A 21,814-nucleotide genomic window follows, 5' to 3' on the forward strand; every position below is an offset into this window, starting at 1 on the left:
TGTTAGGTATTTTTGTAATTTGCATTTTATTTCCAATAACCTTAAGCCTGAAAACATTACCAGCTTATTATCATTTTGTTAAACAGAGACCTTCAAAATTACATGGTCTGGCTATTCATAATGGATCTTGTCAACAGCCTAAGCCGTGACTACAAGGACACAAGGAACGCTTTTCGTAAGGTGCAGAAATCTCTTTCTAAGTTGTAAAGGTGACTTTTGTGAGCCACAAAAGATAATTTGTTAATGTATTTGTAGTATATAAAAATTTAATATATTTTGAATTTTGCACGCAAAAGCTAGATGTGTTTGCTGAAGCTTCTCCTGGAGTGTACACTTAATTTATATGATATATGCTTGATAGGTGGAGTGGATTCGAAAAGCACTGTTCTGGTACTTGGTCTCCATGATTTTCTGAATCTAAATTAATCCCCATTTTGATAACAGAAGAGTCCCATTTATTTGCAAATGATTAGTCCACAGTTCTGATTGATTTGTTACAAACTCTTCAGCATCCAAAGTAACACATTCAAAGACAAACATTATGGGCCCAATCTTGTTTTTCAGTCATTTGATCCTGCAGATATTTCACTGCTTTTAAAGAAATGGTGAGCAATTTCACAAACAGATCGGAGATGGAAGTCCTCTGTATTTCCACAGTAGAGCTTTCTGCTTTTTAAGTTTGCCCAGCTCCATTAAAAAAGGTTAAGGCCATTTTGTTATATCTGTTAGTGACATAAATAGTTCAACACACATATGCAGCTTTTTAAGGCGATTCTGCTTGTTACAGAAAAAGATAATAATTACTGGAGGAAGTCAACGAATATTCAGTTTGGTCAGTTTTATATATCTGAACAGGACAGTCTTATTCATTGATTATTTGGCTTTTTCCCCTACAAAGTCTGAAACTATTTTAATATAAAGCTTCATATTTGCTTAGGCTGCCTCATCAGGGAATACTCTGTTTTGCATTCTATAAACTGAAGTCATCCCCCACTACATCTTATGACTTCACTGAGGCCATTTCATTTAGAAAAATGTCACAAGTTTGAAAGAACAACAGAAAAAGACTTTACCATAGTCTATGTAGAAAAACATAAGAGTTGTCTGCTAATTAATTAATAATATATGATATAGTATAGCTGGAGCTTCTCACACTAAACGCAGCGGAAATAAACCAGTATTTGTCTTGTTAAGTTTGCTTTCAAATATAAATGTTAGGGCAGTTATGGCATTCCATGCATCTCCCATACCATTTTTTTTCTGGGTTGTGCGGCTAATTGGTCACTTACTCATTCAAAACTCCATTTGCTTTAAATACAGAGTGCTTAAAATGTGCTACAGAAAGTGCCAGAGTCCTAGCAGAAAGATTGTTGCATCTGCAACCACTTCCTTAAGAAATCATCAAAAAGATCTCATCAGATGACTACACTGCACGTATAGATGGGCCTATATGTGTTACTGAGGGGCTGTGCTGTCCCTCTAAGTCACTTATGTTTGGTTCTCCATCTCAAGGTCAAATATTGTTCAGAATTGTGCCCTTCCAGCAGATCTACTGCCAAGAAGCCCAGATGCGGGGGTGGAAGAGCACTCAGAGTAGTATCATGACACTAGTTTAATACTTACAGCTACTGGAACTCTGTCCTCAGGATACAGTTACGCCCACCAAAGAAACACATCAGTATCTTTCTTTTTTCCCCAGGATTTTTTTAAAGAGAAAAAAACTGCATTCCCTACAATGTTGTAGCTGAGAATTTATGCCCCATGAGATCAGGAGATGTAATTTCACATGCATCAGCACTGTGCATGTACAAATCCACAGTAATGTGTTTTAATTGCATGTTGTTTTTACTAATAAGCAGGTACGTTTCTGTTGCTGTAGAAAGCACCACTTCTTTTTTTCTTGTGCACCTTGGGTGAAACTGGGCTTGCCTAAAAAGAGTCTATCTCAGGGTTCCTGTGAAGGGCAATCCTGGTCTGATGCAAGTCCACCACGGTCTCAGGTAGCCCTCTACCCACATCATGCTGAGGCCAGTGAACTAGGATTGACTAGGATAAGCCTGAGCAGCACAAAGTGACCTACCAGACTCTTCACTGCATAGTCATTCTGAACTGGTTATTAAATTAAGCTCAGTACTGCTTATGTTTATTACTGCTTTTGCTTTAAGTTCTGGGGGAGAGGGCTTGTATTTACTTTTGCTATATAAGCTTTTACTGTGTAAGCAAATGACTACGGATGCAGCCTGTATGTGTGCAGGGAGTATCTAAGAAAGAAACAGATTAAGGACTGACAGATTTTCTAAGCTATTCAGCTATTTGTCAGTAACGAGTTACAAAAAGCTCCAACATCACAGGCTCTTCAGGGAGAGCTGCAGTAGGTATCTCTGTGCTGTGTTGTACTGGTAACATTTTCAGAAGACCATTCCTGTGTCCCTAATGCTTTAGGGTGAAAAGAAACATTAGTCATTTTCCTTTTCAATACAAGTAATTCAGTTCAAGGTTTAGCAGTTGCAGAGCTTTTAACACCAAAAGTTATTGATCGCTACCTCTGAAGAGATGGGGAGCTGCTTCATTATGGAATATAAACTTCATTATACAATATGATTTCAGAGAGTTGCCCTATATGACACTGTCTGCTCTATTCCTTGCATTCAGGTGTCATACCATTATGTTATCCACTCAGCTTTATCACATATTTATACGTTATGATGACAAAATCCTTGTACAACATCATATAGAGTAAACAAGCTTCTACTTTGCAAGCTCCCGAAGTGGGGAGGCTCTGACAGAAGCTGCTGGTTGGGTGGGAAACACAATCTTACCACTGGAGAAATTAATTTGCTGCATAATCACAATGGCCCTGTCAGAGCTGGAACTGCAATAGGGATAAGCTGTGCATCAGGGTATTCCTCTTTAACCTCTCCCATGCTTAGCTTTTAGAGTAGTTTTCTTCTCTTTACCTTTCCTGTTTTGGAAGGATAAAGAATGTTGCTAACGATTGTTGTATTTCCTCAGCCTGTGACAGATGTTCCCGTTATAGAGTGAGTCCACCTAACTGCCATAAACGCAAATCTGAATTAAATGCATGTATTTAAGGCCAACTGGGCTCCTCTGAAACACACATCTGCCAGCCAGTCACCATTCTGCTCCACCTCATGTGGGCCCTGATGTCACTATTTTACCTGATGTTTGTGTTTCACAGGCACTTTATGGCACAACATCAGAAACTGCTGTTTGGCGGCGTTGCGCAAACTATGTCAATGGCAACATGGAGAATGCAGCAGGACGATTATACGTAGAGGAAGCATTTGCTGGAGACAGTAAACATGTGGTAAAGATTTTAGCAAACTTAGCCCGTGTGCCATCTAAGCGTCACTTAATTGTCACTTACCACGCAGTTCTTCACACAGCTTTGATTACACTTTTTATTAACCTTTTCTGTATAGCAGGTTCACTTTATAAAAAACCTAACCTTCAGATTTGCTTCTCAGTCAGTGTACCGCTGAGGAGTAACAAGAACATATGTGCTAGGAGAGTCGCTCCTTTGCACCTAAGTACTTCTGCATTATTTGTCTTGAGCTGGCCTGCTTTCCAAGCAAATGACCACGGTGTGAAGTAACGTGTGAAATATGAAGATGACGTGTGCGTACTTGGAGGGAGAGAGGCATCTGTCTGCTCCGCTTGTTCTGTGAGCCAGCCTTGAGCCTAAAGCACCGCTGGCACGTTAGCGACGGACCGTGCACAAGCCAATACGCACGCCCGAGGAACAGCACCTACTGAAATGAACAGTCACTGCTTGTTCTTCCATCCTGCCAACGTGGGGTGCAGGGACAATCGGATATTTCTGTTTGTCTTCAGTCACACAGAAAATCACTGAAAATGAACCTGGAGTTAAGCCTTAGTTTCCTCCTATCACTCCTCCTGTAATCCAGCCTTAAGATGTACCATTCTTTGTGGTTGACATATACGCAATAATTTGATCAGATGCACAACATCCAGCGGATGGACACCTGAGATTTTTTGTAACCTAAGTGCATTGCCTTGCGAGCTCATGCCCATTCCCTTTCTTCCCACAGGACAGGTTAAAAGTACTACATAACTTAGCTCCAGATTTTGAGTGTGGCCCGTAAGCAACACACACTCAAGCAGCTCGTGCAGGAAAACCAAGTCCGTAATAAACAAACTATGACTGTGGAAAAATAATTGGATCATTTTATGTGGTTTTGTAACGTACTGCTGTTTTTTCCAAGGTTGAGGAAATGATTGCAGATATACGTGATGTTTTTATAAAAACCTTAGATGAACTTACCTGGATGGATGCAGAAACCAAAAAGAAAGCAGAACAAAAAGTAAGTTAAATCTTAAATATTGGCAATGTTGTGTATTTCTATAAAAATCAGTATTTCAATTGTTTTTCCTGGAAAAAATAAGCAGTAACATCTATCACACTTTTATATACAAAACCACATGTATTTGTGCTTATCTAGGCACAGCAGCTTATAGACTTCCTATATCAGATCCAGATTGCATGGGAAGGGGCCTCTGGGGAGATAAGTGCACACAATAGGAAGAATCTGTATACAAGATTAAGACTTTCCAGGCAAATCAGTGTCTAAGGGGCTAGATAATGAGTACCTACAAGAAAATAATGCTGAAAATGAGAAGGAATGATTTATGGTGATTTGACCAGCTATTAGGAGCGATAGGACAAAACCAGAAAGTCAAACCACAGGCTGGCCGTCAGCAGTGAGTTCTCTTTTAAGGAAAGATGTAGCTTCAGACAGGTCATGTAAGTCTAGAGCAAGTAACAGAAATCAGTTGTAGAGAGCCCTGAATTGGGAGTGGAGCAACTGAAAGAACTACTTATTAAATCTGTATTTTGCTGCACTGTAGAAATAACAAAAAATCTTCAATTTTGCATCTTTAATGATAATTTATTATTAAATTTTAATTTTAAAAAAGCTTGGAAAATATCATGGTTTTATTAATTATAGAGCAGGACCTGGCATTTTCCTCCAGAATTTTGTGTTAGAAAATCTTAGAAAACAACATTTAAAATAACTATCAAAATATTACTGGTTCATCAAACAACTCTAGACTGTAAAGTTCGCAAAAAGCTACGATTGCAACAGACAGCTCAGACAGTCACGGCATCCAGTGAGCTTCTACTGATTCTGATGTGATCAGACAGTAAAGATGCAGTTATATGAACTGGTGCTTATGTACACTCCTGGTGTTATTTCCGTAGCTACACATATTGATCGGTTACAACCACACAGTAACTTCAAATCAGGAATAGCAGCATAAGTCAGGAAGTAAACTGAAAATCTTAAACCAATTCTGTACTGTGGTTAGATCTAGACAGTACATGTACAAAGTCTATGAAATACTTCCACTATTCTGAACAATTTGACAAAATGAGATGCAAACTGTCTGAAAAGTTAGGATCAGAAACCCACACACACTCCACATGTTGCTTATAATGGTCACTTGTTCATGGGAATAGCCTACATCAGAAAATTGTTTGTATAAATAATGTGATTTTACTCCTAAATTTATTAAGACGTATTTGTATGGAAATAGTAGAAAGAATTGCTAAAGAATCATTTGTTCTTTGGTTTTTTTAATTACTCCTGACATTGCCATCAAATACAAATCAATACTTAGCTATCAAAAGAAACTGAGCAAGGTTTGGGTTAAAAAACTTTGTTCAGGACTTCAAAGTGTTGAAATTTGGGAACGTTTAAATAAATTATTTCACTGCAGTGTAGATGTGGGAGCTAGTTCAGAAATATGGATACAGACCCAAACTGAGTCAAACTGTACAAATTTCTGGAAGTTTGTAAATGTGTTTTCCTATAATGTACTGAAGGTAAAAACCATCCAGTTATTAATTTTATTTCTATTTTAGATGCTGTAAAATATGTCAAATATTTCAGGATTTCTACTGTTTGTTTAAACCAGCCTTTGTACTCAAAAGCACAGTTGAAGTATGTTTGGCTGTCTTGTGCACATTTCTGTAAATTTACTTACAAAGGAAGGAACAGATTATACTTTCTAGAATTTTCCATTATTATGGTTAACCATAAACTTTACAGTGCTTTCAATGAATAAAAAATGTAAACAAAAACTATATATAATTAACATCCTGGTTTTTCTGCAGTTGCTTCCATATTTCATTTATTACATAATTTATGATTGATTTAAAAATATGGCTGGATTTGCTATGGCTATCAACTTATCTTGTCCCTAGGCAAGAGCAATTAGAGAGAGGATTGGTTATCCAGATGAGATCGTGACTGATGACAATAAGCTGAACAGCGAGTACCAGGAGGTAAGTATCCGCAATAAGCAGTATAACGAGAAAAGGGTCTTAAGAGAAAAAAAATGGTGAATTTGCCTTCTTGGCCAAGCCGAACCATATGCATCTGCACAGAATAACTCAATCTTGTGCTCAGTTGCACAGGTGTGAATAAGGATGTATTAAAAGCCAGTGTAGTACAGCTGGTCCGGTACAGATGGTGGTAAGTGTTTGATGGTCTTTCAAGGGAATGTGTAAATTCTAGAGGAATTATGCTAGAATAAAACATGGAGCCAATGGTGTTCGGTCCAGTATTTCTAAATCTGCCACAGATTGATGTAACACTGGTTGAAATGGATGCAAGTACACATAACTTAGTAACTGTGCCTATTTATCCATGGATTGGAACGAGTCCCTGAAGTATGGCATTGGATGACCCATATAATTTAAACTGCATCTGAGCTTTTTCACTGCAAAATGTGACCTCAGTGTTCTTCTACCTTGTAGGCTCATTTGTAAGAGTAACTCCATTAATGTATGTAGTATGCATGTATGTTCAGGCAGTATATGTCTTCAAAGTCAAAGTTTTAATTTTGAAAAATACAGACATATAACCAAAGTATGCTTTTTAAAACCATTTGAGCCTTATTCATGTGTTCTTTCTAAGGTGGCATTGCAGCTTACTAAGCTGGTAGCTACTGGTTTCAAGCAGGCAACTCCCAGAGGTTAGGGTCAAAAGCAACAAATGCTGAACTCCAGTCAAAATATATATATATAAAAAAAGAGGGAATAAAGATCTCTGGAAAAAATTATACAGCTGCTAACATCTATCCAGCTACAATATCAACTCCGTGATGTAGCAGAGCACTGCAAACCAAGTTCTAATCGTAGATCAAAAAATACTCTTAAAGATGCATTGCTTAGCTCATCATGCTTAAGACTGGATTTTCCAGATCCACATGTGTTTTACTGCAAATCAGTAACACCACCACTAAGTACTTTTCCCTCTTTCTTTTTAGTTGAACTACAAAGAAGAAGAATACTTCGAAAACATTATTCAAAATTTAGTATTTACCCAGAAGAAAAGGTTGAAAAAGCTTAGAGAAAAGGTGGACAAAGAGGAGTAAGTATTTAAAAATACTGTGTATAGTCTTTCATCCAGTTTCCACAGGAAAAGGTACTTGGAGGGTAATCAGTGATGACTGAATGACCCCCCTTCTGCACTTTTTCCTCCATGAAGATGACAGATGAGAGGGCATTGCTCGTTTCTCAAAGGCTGGACCTACATTAGCAAGTAGGGCAAAGAAACTGGGAGATAGCGTAGAAGGTTAAGTATTCTGGAGTAGGTCTAGTCTGGTCCCTGAACTCCTGGAGTGGATTAAGTGGACTACTGGAGAGAAGCTTTTTAATTAAGTTCATCTGAAAAATGAATTTCATCCCTGAGAATTTCATTTCTCTTGCTCAGAGACTGCACGAGATAAGAGAAAGCATGATTAAATGAGGATAAGTGGGAATTTACTTCAGAAATGTACTCCTGCTCTGAATTAAAATACTAATGTAGAACGTAGATGTACCAAAAGACTGACACAGCACATGCCCTAGCTGTGCTGGCCACTCTTCCTGTCTCAGCTTTGACCATTTTGGAAGTTAATTTAAATCAAATCAGAAAAATTACTGTGGTCACCATAGACCATGCTAGCTTTGCAAGACTGTTCATTTGAACAAGGGCTACAGAGCTGGATTTATGTTGAGAAGAGTCTTTTCTTTTTTAGACTGTGCAAAGCTAATTCTCTTACCCTCTTCTCAACATAAATCCAGCTGAGGTCTTACTGCTGTCTTCAGCTACCCAATGGGAGGCGATACAGAGAAGCCTGACTCTTCTTGGAGATGCACAGTGATAGGACAAGTGGGAAGAGACACAAGCTGGAACAGGCAAAATTCTGACTAGATGTTAGGAGAAACTTTTCACCATGTGGGTGGTCAAACAAAACCCGGAGAGGTTGTAAGATCTCCATGTCTCCATCCTTGGAGATAACTCAGATCTTGAATGGACAAGCCTCTAAGCAACCTGATCTAGTTAGCTTCACATGAGGCCATATGACTTCTAAAGGTCCTTTTTACCTAAATTATTCTATGATTCTGTATCTCTATTTTTAATTACTTTATCATTTTCATAGTGCTGTTCCAGACTTCTTTTTCAAGAAAAAAAAAAAAAAATCAAAAACTGTAACTGTTCAGAATCTTTCTAGTCAGTCACCTTGCATCTTCAAACTCCTGCCTTTTCAGAAGATGAAGTATATACTTCACACCTCTGGAATGACCACTACGAATTTTCCAAATACTATGTTATGACATAGGCTTTTCAGAACTATAGGCATTATTGTGGATAAATAGTTCCAACTGTTGCTTTTACTGTTCTGTATTTACAAATCATTAACTGAAAATTTATGTTTCACCTAACAGCCACCTCACTTCTGCTCTATTTTAAAATCAAGCTGTGTTTGGGCTTGGCTTGTTCAATTGCTTCAGCTTCATTTAACACAACTCCTGTTTTGTTCTCACAAATGTATATTAGTTAGGAGTAACTACCATAAGTTTAATTGCATTCAAAGATTACCTAAAGTGAGCCTGGAATATCAACCACAATTGATTATGCTCTGATAAGTTATAATCTATTCTGCAAATTAATCTTCCCTTAATCAGGCAATAGCCACTGTTAGAATACTTTGCATTGCTTATGACTGGCATATGCAATACAGTTATCAAATAGATCAATTACCATAGAAATTAATTATCATAAAATTAATTTCACTCAGAGAGCACAGAGCCAGGAAATACAGCTTCAGTTGTGTAAGGCCCAGCTATTTCATTTTGTAGAACTGTTATCTCATTTTCTCTGACATCTTTTCTGAAATATTATTAAATGTGTGCCATAATGACCCACATCAAAACACTAGGCCTGCTTGTGATCCTAGGAATTTCATTAGGTGATCACTGATTAAAGCCAGGAAAACTGTAAACTAGAAAAAAAGAATTAAAACTCATTATTTTCCCATGTGTTGAGACGGACCCAAAAGTAATGCTGAGAGCCATCATCAAGGAAAGTAGGTATTACTTAAACTAAACCGTAGGACTGTGAATCAAGCTGTGCCTCTGCCACAAGAGCTCATGCTGATCCCTGCATTCATTCCTCAAGAAATTGTGTTAAGGAAAAAATTGTAATAGTCTCTTATATGATACTCATAATGTACTGGTATTTGAGATAGCTGGATATATGACAAGGATAGGTGACACAGAAATCCTTTTAAGTAAACAGTCTTTAAAAAAAGTTCTGTTATCCCCAAATGTTTAGATACCATTATAACCTCACGTTCTGTGTTTCTTTTTCTTTACATGGGAAATTTTTCCTGTACAGTACTGCAGTATGAGTGGAAATAGAAACAAAAATTAAGTATCTTTGTTAATCAGTTTGAATAACGAAGGGAAAGGGCTACTAAAATGATTAAGGTATTGGAGTGTCTGACACATGAGAGGCTGAGCAGACTGGGGCCTTGGACTTGACAGTCATCTCCAAAAGTACCTTCCAACCTCAATTATTCTGTGATTCAATGTCTAGGTTTGTTCCAGTAATCATTAACTTTGCCATTAAGAACTGAAAATCTAACATTTATTTTTCTGTTGTTACTAGGTGGATAAGTGGAGCTGCTGTTGTCAATGCTTTTTATTCAGCAAGCAGAAATCAGATAGGTAAGGTTTACCAGCTTACTAACTGGATACAGATTTAATGGCCACATTATTTATACATATATGCATGTATTTTTAAAATCAAGAAGTGAAATGATCTTAATATGATGGGGATTGTAGAAGGGCCTCAGTGCAGCAAAATCAGAGGTTTCATTCATAGTGTTTTCATCTCCTCATGTTTTGAATTGCCTTTGTGCAGAACAAGGACAGAGGCTTGGGATTCACCCATGAAAGCAATAGCAGTGTGGAGCGGCTAGAAGTTTAATGACCAAGTAAATTTGGTGGCCCCAGCCTTTTTGTTCTAAGGGATGAACAGGGAGTACAGGACCACTTTCACCTGAAGGACACACTGACTAAAAGAAAGTCGTGGAACTTCCTGCCATACAGAACACGTGGCTTCCATTCCTTACAGCCCCTTCACAATCCCTTTGTACAAGCTTATTTGGTATGGCTTTGGGAAGGGTGTTGAATTTCACCCTGCTTGTTAATGAATACACCAGTTCATTGACTGAACTGCTCCGAATCCCGTAACATTTCACATGGTAGGCCAAAATCACAGAGCCCCATACCTGTTCCCATGAAGCAGTACTCTTTGCTTTCCCGAAGGGTTATTACAGAGAGTGAGACCAATCTAAAATGTCCTATTATCCAGGCAACAAATGTTCTGCATTCAATGATGAAATCATGCTGGACTATTAGTGCAAAAACCAGCTTATTCTCATTTCCTATTTCCTCATCGCCAGCATTTTCCCATACACAGCTGTAAGATCCAGTGCTCATGACAGACTACAGCGACCAGCTTCACGTGAGCTGTGCTGAGCCAACTGTCCCATGCTGCATGGGACCAGGAACTTAGGGGGTCATTGCTTCAGGAGCATCTGGTCGCTGCTCCAGAGCTGCTTCAAGTCCCAAGCAGACAGAAATCTTACGTGGCAATTCACCACCTTCTCTATGTAAAAATAATCATGACAGTTGGAACAAAACATTTGGGGCTCAATGAAATCAGCATTTCCCAAAAGACAAAGTTTACTCAGAAAATCTCTCACCAGCTATCTGTCTGCAGCACTTCAAGATCTAACTGTGGACCACAGTATAGAAGAGCTCCATACTACTGTTACTTTAAGTAGTCCCATTTAAATTGCAGGTCTTACCTATTAGCTATCTTAAATGCAAAGTTAGAATCATAGAATTGTTTAGGTTGGAAAAGACCTTTAAGATCATCCAGTCCAACCATTAACCTAACACTACCAAGTCCACCACTAAAACAATTAGAATTGTTTAGGTTGGAAAAGACCTTTAAGATCATCCAGTCAAGTTCTTACATACATTCTTTTACATATGGCTTAAGAAAAGTTTAAGACATTTTGAGGCATCCTTAATTGCTGTTCTCAAGATCTAAAGTCTGCCAGATGACTTCAAGTTCGCTGTCTGATGTGTCATTTAATTCTGCTTCTTTTGTGTTGGAAAAATGAAAATGGAAACCTGGTAGATTAAACCAAGGAAAAAAACAAATTTAAAAAGTAAGAGAGAAGTTCAGTACAACTTTTTGTAATGCTTTTGAGTATAAATATATATAATTTGATATCTCTAATGTCAGCCTACCCAAAACCATCCATGGTTAAAAATAACTTAAAATAGAAGAGAAAGCATTAAAATGCTTTTAAAGAAATAATAAAAAAAAATCCATTATAGCTAAAGATTAGAACTGCATGGAAGCACTGAGGTTTCTCATCTTGTGGCCATACCAGCTCTCTTCACAGTGGTGCAGTCTTTCAAGAGTCACAAAACATTTTACAACATTAATTATGCCTCACAGGATTTGTCATACCCCTTCTGCAAATATTGTTATTATCCACATTTCATAAATTGCAGTGTCCTTTCTAAGCCATTAGTGAGGTACTATGATCCATGTCTAACTCCTGAAAACAAGTCTCTCAAAACCAAAAAAACCTTGTCCTGCAGGGCTCTGCACAGAAATGAAACAATATTTTTTGTTTATTTATGAAGGCTTCCAAAGAAAATATTTGGTGGAGACATTATTTTCATTGCCAGGGATGAAATTACCACTTCTTTCTAATCTTCAGTAATGGCTTCTGATATTGTCCCACTTCCTTTATCAAACAAACCATTAAATGAAGGTGAAAGATGTCAGGTACTCTCTTCCACTGGGCTCTTATAATAGCAGCGTCAAAAATAATGTCATTGCTCTGCAAGACTGCCACTGCCAGCAGGACTTCCAGTAGCAGCAGAGGTAATCGGACGCTTTATTTTGGGACCAAGTGTCATCCTTTATTACATGGCAAAAAGCACTCCCTGCTGTTCAGTTTGCAAGCACAGCTGCACTAAGCCAAATGGATGCAGTTTTCTTCCAATTTTTACAGGGTACGTTTAATACAGCATACTAGCATTTTCACAGTCAGTGTTTTCTGTGCAAAAAAATAAAGTTCATTTAGCACCCCTGATCACATAAGTCTTGATTCTATGAGTGCAGGTTTAAAGGAATAGCATCAGATTTATAATGGAAGAAACAACAAACTAAGCCAAGCTTTCCAAAAAGGATTTTTTGCTGCAACAGGCTGAAGCATGGGGAAAAGGCCTGCGTGAGATATAAAGTGTAACAGAATATTTTATAGAATTTTTTTTTTAGTTCTTCATTTATAAAAAGATCACAATTGCAACATGATTTCTTTTTAACTAATTTGTTTCCTAAAAGCCTAGAAAAATGAGCACAGAAGTGAGTGAAAAGAACTTCTTTGTTCCAGTTCTTTCATTGCCAGCTTGGCCTATTTTTATTGATTCTGGTGGGAGTTACTGATATTTTCAGTGGAAGAATAAATTCCTCTATCTCAGATTGATTTGTGGTGGGGGCAATGATCAAATAATTCATTCTTCTAGGGCAACACCCTCCCACTTTGCATGACGTTGTGAGGTTTATTTAATAATGATATAGGAGTCTGAGAATGCCAAGTGCTGTAAATTGGAAAAGTAAACTGTTTTTTTCCAAAGTAAAATAGTAAGACAGACAAAGTAAAAGCTGATCATGATTTTGCAAGTGTCTGAAGAGCTATTCTGCTTTACCCTAGGCTTGAGGGGGTAGGGGAGCAGTCCTGCTGATCTGTTCCTACTATCCTACAGCCACTGCCATGTGTCAATTCACCTATTGTTGTTGGTAAATCTGAGGGAACAGCGTGACTTTGGTAGAAGCCCATAAAAATGGTCTGTTCACACTGCGCACATAGGGTAATGAGGCAGTGCCTTAATTGTGTTGTGGGGTTTTTTTGCAGTCTTCCCTGCTGGCATTTTGCAGCCCCCTTTCTTCAGTGCATCCCAGCCCAAATCTCTGAATTATGGTGGCATAGGCATGGTCATCGGTCATGAAATCACACATGGTTTTGATGACAACGGTAAGGCACTGAGTTTCTACTTACAAAACTTACAATGCACAGAATGTTTTACATGCTTTAGTGCTTAATTGTTGCAGGGGCAGATAAAACGAAGATGAATTTTCCATATATAAGACCAAATCTGGATTTCTGAGGCTTTACAGTAGTGTTCCCCATGATGATTCCCAAAAGCGCTTTCCAAAGAATCCCACAGACACTCCTGTAGCTGCTAGGCTGCAGCAACAGCCCAGGATGCGGGCCTGCGGCACACAAGGGCTTTTAATTTAGTTGCTGGTCACTTACTTTTCCCAAAGGCTACATGAAAACCCATCATAGACTACACGTGATTGTGAACAGGATGTGTCACTAGGCTGGCACAGGTGTGAACCCAAGGGTCTAGCTATCAGACCTGCTGCCCAGCCACATCGATCATTTCTAGACCTGCACTATGATCAATCCAGCACTGAGTCACAGGTCAGAACCATACCAGGCTTCCAAAGAGAGCCTTAATCCCATCTTCTGATTCAGTCTGAATCCGTTTGTTTTCCTCCTCTGCTGAAATACAGCCCTCTTAGCAAAAAAAAAAAAGTGATTATGAGTGATTATACTTACTTGCTACCCCTCTTACTGCATCAAAAACCTTTTCTCCTGCATATGTAATTCTGTTAATGTATTATTACAGGCAGAAATTTTAATGAGAATGGAGACCTCGTAGACTGGTGGACTGAAGAATCGGCACGCAATTTTAAGGAGCTATCCCAGTGTATGGTGTACCAGTATGGAAACTTTTCATGGGACCTAGCAGGCGGACAGCATGTATGTCATACTTATTTGTAACTACCAATGTTATTTTTAATGAGAAAGCACATGCAAACCCTTATTCACATGAATGCTCTCTTGGCTTATGGCCAACACTGTCCTTATGCCTCTACACACACAAAAAAAGGCAAGAGAGATTCTTAGAAAATAGTGATGAAAACTCCACACACACACTGACTGTTCTGAAAGAGGCAGGATTTATGTTCTGAATGAGTGGAAGTCCTAGAAGCCTTTTGGGCCCTCAAATGTTCTTTTTTCGTTCCACAGAGGAACAGAAAAAAAAATGTGGAAGTTTGAACCTCATTTACCCAAATCTTGTTGCACAAATAATACATATCCCCATCAAAACAAATCCTGCCTGCTGCTTTCCTTCACTCAAAAGTTTCTTGCTCTTTCCAAGAGAAACATCTGGACTATAGAGCAAAAAGGTCTGAGAAGAATCAGGGTACAGCAGGAGAGGAAAAGATGATATGCAGATTCAGGGGAGGCAGGCAATCTAAATGTGACTGCATTTATAGCATTCTGCAGTTAAAGTTATTAGGCGTTCAGGGCTGCGTCTGTGTCTGGAAGCCCTAATTTCACCAGAACAGTTAGCAGGATCAGGTCTGTTCTGTGTCTCAGCAAGATCAATATTCCACTAACTCACAGGAACAGGTGACAGTGACATTATAATTACTCATACTGAACAGGAGACCAGTCCTGTTCCTGTTAAATGCAAGCTGCAAAACTGCCACTGGAAGGAGACAGCCCCGTATACGTAACCCAGCACTGCATAGCACGCCCTTTCAGGGGTGACCAAACGCCCTGCTAACGCACCTGCGCTGTCTCTAGTACGCAGCCCAGCTTTAATCGTCTAGAGACAGTTTAACCGTCTGCACTCTGCTCCCACCCTGCTGCCATAGAGATTTTACTGGCCCAGGCTGGCAGTGCACATACTTCAAAGCTACAGATAACAAATTTCAACCACAGTTACTAGCTGAGCTGCCATCATTCTGTCAGCCAAGGTACATACGGCACCAGTGCAGTTTTTAGTTCTCAGTCCTGCATCTTCCACACAACAAGCAAGTGTCAGCCCCTGGATCATTGCTGCCCAGTAAAGAAAGGAAAGCACTTCACTGCAGGAGCACTCAGTTGCCCTGCATTGTGGAAGACCGCTTAGTTCTAACATCCACCTTGTTTATTTTGGACTTCACTGGAGAACCACATGCAGCACTGAACTGTGCCACCACCTGTTTTTCTGTAAAGGAACAAAATTTCTCTTGGATGGGACCTGCTAGAGTTAAGTGGCGAATGAGAAGACACAAGAAGCTATTTCTCTGACTACTACTGTCTGTTTTTTTTAGAAGTTGACAATATATTCTGTCACACAGAATAGGGAAGAGATAAAACTTCCAGCCCTGAGGTTTTCCTAATCTGTGTGCTAAATTGTTGGGACTCATAGAGAGACCACTGAAAATAGAGAATAATATTTCAACATACTTTTCTGTCATTTTTTCACACATTAAATTCAATCTAATTATGATTCTAAGTTTTGCAGCTTTGAATATCATAGCCCAATATCTTGGGCTAAAGGTAAAAAATATAATTTTTTTTAAAAAAAATTACAGATTCTTCATTACCAAAGCTTCATGATTTTTAGTGATACTTCACTGACTTACAAATACTATAACAGCTAAATAGATATCCTCTATGTATCTTGCTACTAAAGAGCTACCTAACTTGCCTAATATGCAGGGAAATACTGACTTTCTAGCAGATTTGTTGATGTCTGTTAATTGATAATTTCAACTATTTGGAGTTTGGATTTTCAGTTGTTTCATAGACTATACAGACAGATTCTGCCCACTTCCTCTAATTGGAACCGTAGTTAAGAAGCTGAGGGTTAAAGACATGGAGAAAACAGGAAGAATGAATGAACAATGACTAAGCATCAGAAAATCTGGGTAAAAGAGATATGAGATCCTAGAAAGCTGCCTGTAGGGGAAGGAAGAGGATTAGGGAAAAGAATAGTATCCGCATGGATTTTGAGACAAGGGAGGCAAAGACTTTTCAGAGACGTTGACATAATGTTTTGCTAAAACTTCAGATTTTAATGGAATTCTTGCCTTCAAAAAGTGAAAAACACACAAAGTTTGGCATTACAGGTCCTGGACAAGCTCTTCTTTTCAGCAAAATATACTTTTCCTTTCTATTTTACAGCTGAGTGGAATCAACACACTAGGAGAAAACATTGCTGATAATGGGGGTATTAGACAAGCATATAAGGTAAGTGTCCATTTTTCTATTTTAGCTGAAACCATCATAGATTAAGAAAATTAATTTCAGAGCCTTTGAAGAAACAACCTGATTTTTGTGTTAGGGACAGGACCATACCTGTTGCATCATCGAGGCATGGTTTAAAACTATTGACCAGCTGTTGCATTTCTTTCATCCTGTTGATTATTTCAGGATACACATTATCTGTTCCTAGTGCACTCTTTTTCAGCTGACTTCTTTCTCTCCATTTTTTTTTCATTCTTTCCTTTTGTGAATAGGGAATTTGTAGAATGAAAACATTTAATGAATCACACTTGGATGATCACCTAACTGAACTGATGACACTGAGCAGCTGACTGCCTCTGGCTATCTGTCTTCACCAGCTTTTGTATGCCAGGAAGGAGGGACAGAATGACTTTCTTCTGACCCATAAGCAGTCTCTGCCTACATGAAACACTATTTATTCACTGTTCAAATTATCATCTTGTACAAGTGACTTGGGTCCCCTGTACAGATATCCAAAGATGTCAGTAACATCTGGACTCCCTGCGCTAAGCCCTCCATGGGCGTTTGTATGCTTTTTGGCTTTCCTTCCATTCTCTTCCTGAAATAGGTACTTAACTCCTTAGATTGGCCAGCTTTGAAAGTAAAAGCAGCAGAGGTCTTCTCTTTGTGAATGCAGGTTGGGAGGTGAGAAGCAAGTCAGCTTCCCTATGAACTCTTCTTGTTACCTGCAAACCTGATGGCTGCAGGCCTTAATAACATGATCCTCCCTCTCCTTCCCTGAATGCCTTGTTCTATGGCAAAACATTCAACAGCTGGGGAGTGCTGTCATTCCTCAACAAAGTGCCCACTGGGATGCGTGGGCCAACTCACACTTCTCAAAGTTATCAGCACAGCTTCTGCAAAGAAAGCCATCAGCAACACTTACTTCCCTAGAAATATACATTTGAGGGCAAATACAGTTATTAATGAGAGTTTAAAGAATGATTTGGAAGCCTCAAAGAGGCATCAGTATGGCATACTAGATTAGTCTGATCTTCAATTACTGGAACATTTGTGCATTTAAAAAAAACAAAACAAAACAAAACAAAAACCAAAACAGTACAAAGCCACAAAAAGGGATACTCTTTCTGAAAGGAATGGGAGTAGCCAGAGCAAAATTAGGTGGTCAGAAGTATTACAGAAAAAACAATTAGATAATCATAATTATTACGACATCATATAAATAGTAAAAAAAGGTCCAAAAGGAATCTTGAGGTCATCTAGTCCATCCCCCGCCTCCTAGCAGGTAGAATCAACCATTTCTGTATCATTCAAACATACCGTAAGAGAAGTTCCGCCACCTCCTTGCTGCAGTTCGAGTGCCATTATGTCTTTGCTTTCAACAGTGGAAACAGAGAGCAGTCTGCTCCTTTTCTGTGACCTTTGACGTATGTGAAGGCTGTTACATACTTGAAGGCCCAGACTTCTCTTCTTTAGACTAAACAAACCCAATTCTCTCAATCTTTCCTCATAGGTCATGTTTGCTAGACCTCTGCTCATTCTTGCTGCTTTCTTCTGGGCTCTCTCCAGTTGGTCCACATCTTTCCTGAAGTGCAGTGTCCAAAACTGGACAGAGTGCTCCAGCTGAGACCTGGCCAGTGCCAAGCAGAGTAGAAGGATTACTTCATGTATCTGACATAAGACACTCCTGTTTATACATCCCAGTATGACACTTGCCTTTTTTGCAGTATCATGGCACTGTTGGCTCTTGTTCAGCTTGTTACCCACTAAAACTTCCGGAGCCTTTTCAGTAGGCCTGTCAACTGCTCATTCCTCCACTTGCACTTGTGCACTTGTGCACTTGATTGGCTTTACTCATGCAGTAACTTGGCACTGACTTCAGTCAGAACATTTCTCCAATTTGCCAGCGTCTTTCTATCAGTATGATACGCTAACACCACATTGTTTGACACATGGTCTTCATAAGAAACATGAAAGCAGCCGTTCTTCCTATAGAAAGGTTTTAAAGTCTTCTACAATTTGTTTGGGGGGGGGGGGGGGGGGGGGGAAGAACCAAACCACAATGAAAAAATCTACTTTTCATAATGCAACATTAGATAATTGATAAAACTGGTTTCTTCTCCCTGCAGAATCCATTTTGTGGTAGTAAAATTGGATCCTGGAACCCTGCATTGTATAAAGGGAAACCGTATCTTACCATAAGCATTTTATTTTAGACTCTAACCCAACAGTTGGCAAAAAAAAGATGAAATACATTTATGTGATAAACATTTGAGAGAAAAAACCCTGTAAACAGGATAAATACATGTGCTCTGTAGAATTGGAGAGAACAATGACTTTTTGCCACAGCTGAAGCTTTTTACCCCACATCTCTCAAGTCTAATGGAAAGGAGGAGGACGAGAAGAGGGAAAGATGAACAGCTGGGGGAGGAATGAGATGAACAACTGGGGGAGGAATGAATCCTCTCATCACATCTTGATTGTCTTGGAGAGCATTTGTGCCTCCTTGAGCAGCAGCAGGCTGGGTTGCCCAGTGCAGTCACTTAGCCAGGGATGCATGCACAGGGAATCCCCAAATCATGCAGGACACCCCAGGTATGCTCATTTTGGGACTGTGCCTTAGAAAGCAGCACAGCGGCGTGCTTTTCCATGCAAGGTACATACTGAGGGTAGCTGGCAGTGATGCCTGACCCACAGAACCTGCAGGAGACAGAGCTGCTGCGGGCGAATCTTTACACGGACAGCTCTGAACCCCGATGATTTGGAGGCTGGTTTAGCACAGAGCTTTCTGATGGCTCACTACCCCTACCCCTCAGCTGATGTCACAGAATCTCACAGTCATTTCCATTCCAGAACACATTCTACTTTCTTAACACACAACCACCTTGCTTTATGCAGTCATTAATTAACCCTGTGAAAGGATTTGCTAGGTAAATATGTAAGAGTCCAATGGAATTTAATACATTAACTATTATAAAGCTTAAGGAAGGAGAGTGCTAGCTCTCTGTAGCTACTGTATTTCAGAACACAGCTGTCCTCCTTTGCGTTCTTAATTTATTCCCCTGTAGAAAGGTGCAGAGTTAAGCAAATACTTTGTTATCTGGATGTACCCGTCTTACTGAAATTACTCCATTAGCGTTGCCTTCTTTTTGCTACAATAAATCGCCTGCCTTAAGCCTGTTTCTCTTACCGTTTATTCCACTATAAGTTGGGCAGCTTCACTAAACCTGGTGTAAAATACTACTGTAAAGCCCATTCAATGAGAAAACTGTCTTGATCAGGCCACTGGTATCACACTACTAAGAAATGGCCCTGTCTTTTCCTGTGTAAAGGTGGCATGCGGTAAGATGAACGGCCAAGGTAGTCCATGATCAGTTATGGCAAAGAACCCATGTTCTTCCTTGTCATCATTTCATTTTGACTGTCTGGGCTGGAAATTGTAACTTTTCTACTCAATTCATTCTACAGGCCTATGAAAACTTTGTGAAAAAGCATGGAAAAGAAAAACTCCTTCCTGGTCTTAAAATGAACCATAAGCAGCTGTTTTTTCTGAACTTCGCACAGGTATTCTATACTTCTTGACTGAAGGCTTTGAAAATCACACTGAGTTACACTTTAACAGTAAGTCAGAAAGAATAGGCTGACTTTCACAGATTTACTAAGAGCTGGCTGAGTTGCTAAGCTGAGCAGCGTTCACTACCAAGTAGTGAAAATAAATCGTTGTTAGGCAATTTTTATCTTCTCTAAGTAAATTCATTCATCCATGAGTAAGTCTGGTAGAGTTTCTTACGCCCAAGACAACAGATACTTTTTTTTTTTTTTTTAAACACACATTTTTTTCTCTCTATGTTTTACTGTGAAATTTATTCTCACAGAATTAAATATTAGTGAAATGACAGCAGGTCTCTTCCTGGACAATCTTATGGCTAACAAATGCTTTCCTTTGTTATGTGTGTAGGTATGGTGTGGAACGTACAGACCAGAATATGCAGTGAACTCCATCAAAACTGACGTGCACAGCCCAGGCAAATTCAGGTCAGCATATATAATAATCTTCAGTGCAATTCCTAGGTGCAACACAGCTTTTAGCTACAGAATTTAAAGAACCCTACACAAAAGGCTAGTTGCACTTACCAGGGTAGATTTAGGCATATACACACATACAGGCATAGCGCACTGAAGATGGTTAAGAGACAGACAGACAGACAGACTGGCCCACTAGGACCCCCAGCCTTAGCATAGCTCAGTGCTGACAGACACAGGCACAGTCCTTCCCAGGCAGCTCCACAGGCAGCATAAGGCTGTGGGGGAGTTGTCCTCATCCTTGAGACAATACAACTTAATTCTGTCCACACTACTGAGGAGCTCTGAAGAGTTGTCATCACAGGATACAAACACCATCACCTGGCTGTTACCAAATGTGCGTGATTGTTACAGCAGAGTCCCAGTGACTGTGTCTGGAATCCAACGCTCTCCCGAAGGCCCCTGGCTCCCACAGTAGCTCCTGGTAGGGTTCTCAAAGACCAAAGGCTATGGATGGACTTCTGTCCTCCGCTGAAGTCACAGGTAAAATCTCCAGTTAATCAGTGGAGTGCAAGGATTTTACTCTTCCAAGCATGGAGAAGAATTCATTTTAAACAGTAATACTGACACGAGAGAGAAAAGACCTTCTGTCAATAGCCTGTTCTGTCATTAGAATGAGGAACGCCTTTGCCATCTAGAGCTAGAAAGATGTTCTTCTGTTCCAACAGAGCAGATTGGCCTCTCTGCGCTGTTTCGTTAACAGCATTACTCGTGACGCCTGCAGCTCAGAACTGGGGCTCCGCCGTACCCCAGGTGTTACACACGGTCACTAGTTGTTCTCTCTTGCAAGAGTAACAGAAGTGAGTTTTAGGTGGAATATCGCTGCCCCTCAATCAGTAAAACTTGTATGCTGTGGTGCAATAAGCAAATTTGTATATTCTGCCTTGTGTACTCAGTCAGCCTTCCCAAGAATAGGTGGGCTTGAATTCAGCAGAGTCATGCAGGAAACTTGGCTGTTCAGCGTGGAAGTCTTTGGGCCAGACTAGGATCTTTTCTTTTTAATTTAAGTCAGAGCAACCTATTCATCAGTAGTGTAACAATGTTTTTGCTCTAATAAATTTGTTTGGTCAAATGCCATGAGATCAAGTAGTAATGTAGACATCACAACATCTCTGTTAGCTTTGAAAGGCTGTGTCATCTCCAGGATTCATGTACACAATAGCTGATTTCTCTCCCGATACAATTCAGTACATTAATTCCAGTATCTTTCTTTCAATGGCTTTTC

The 21,814-nt window shown here is 39.4% G+C and overlaps 1 protein-coding gene across 1 annotated transcript in view; it reads left to right on the forward strand.

The window, feature by feature from the left end:
* MME (membrane metalloendopeptidase) overlaps positions 1-21,814 on the forward strand; it is a 45,885-nt gene that overhangs the window by 22,014 nt on the left and 2,057 nt on the right. The window contains exons 11-21 of the mRNA XM_009482669.2: positions 87-180; positions 3,200-3,328; positions 4,248-4,346; positions 6,251-6,331; positions 7,318-7,421; positions 9,987-10,045; positions 13,327-13,446; positions 14,108-14,241; positions 16,444-16,509; positions 19,975-20,070; positions 20,465-20,541. Coding sequence (XP_009480944.2) covers positions 87-180; positions 3,200-3,328; positions 4,248-4,346; positions 6,251-6,331; positions 7,318-7,421; positions 9,987-10,045; positions 13,327-13,446; positions 14,108-14,241; positions 16,444-16,509; positions 19,975-20,070; positions 20,465-20,541 — 1,059 coding nt within the window. The remainder of the gene's footprint in view (positions 1-86; positions 181-3,199; positions 3,329-4,247; positions 4,347-6,250; positions 6,332-7,317; positions 7,422-9,986; positions 10,046-13,326; positions 13,447-14,107; positions 14,242-16,443; positions 16,510-19,974; positions 20,071-20,464; positions 20,542-21,814) is intronic.

The sequence above is a fragment of the Pelecanus crispus genome, chromosome 9, assembly GCF_030463565.1.
Source record: "Pelecanus crispus isolate bPelCri1 chromosome 9, bPelCri1.pri, whole genome shotgun sequence".
NCBI lineage: Eukaryota > Metazoa > Chordata > Aves > Pelecaniformes > Pelecanidae > Pelecanus > Pelecanus crispus.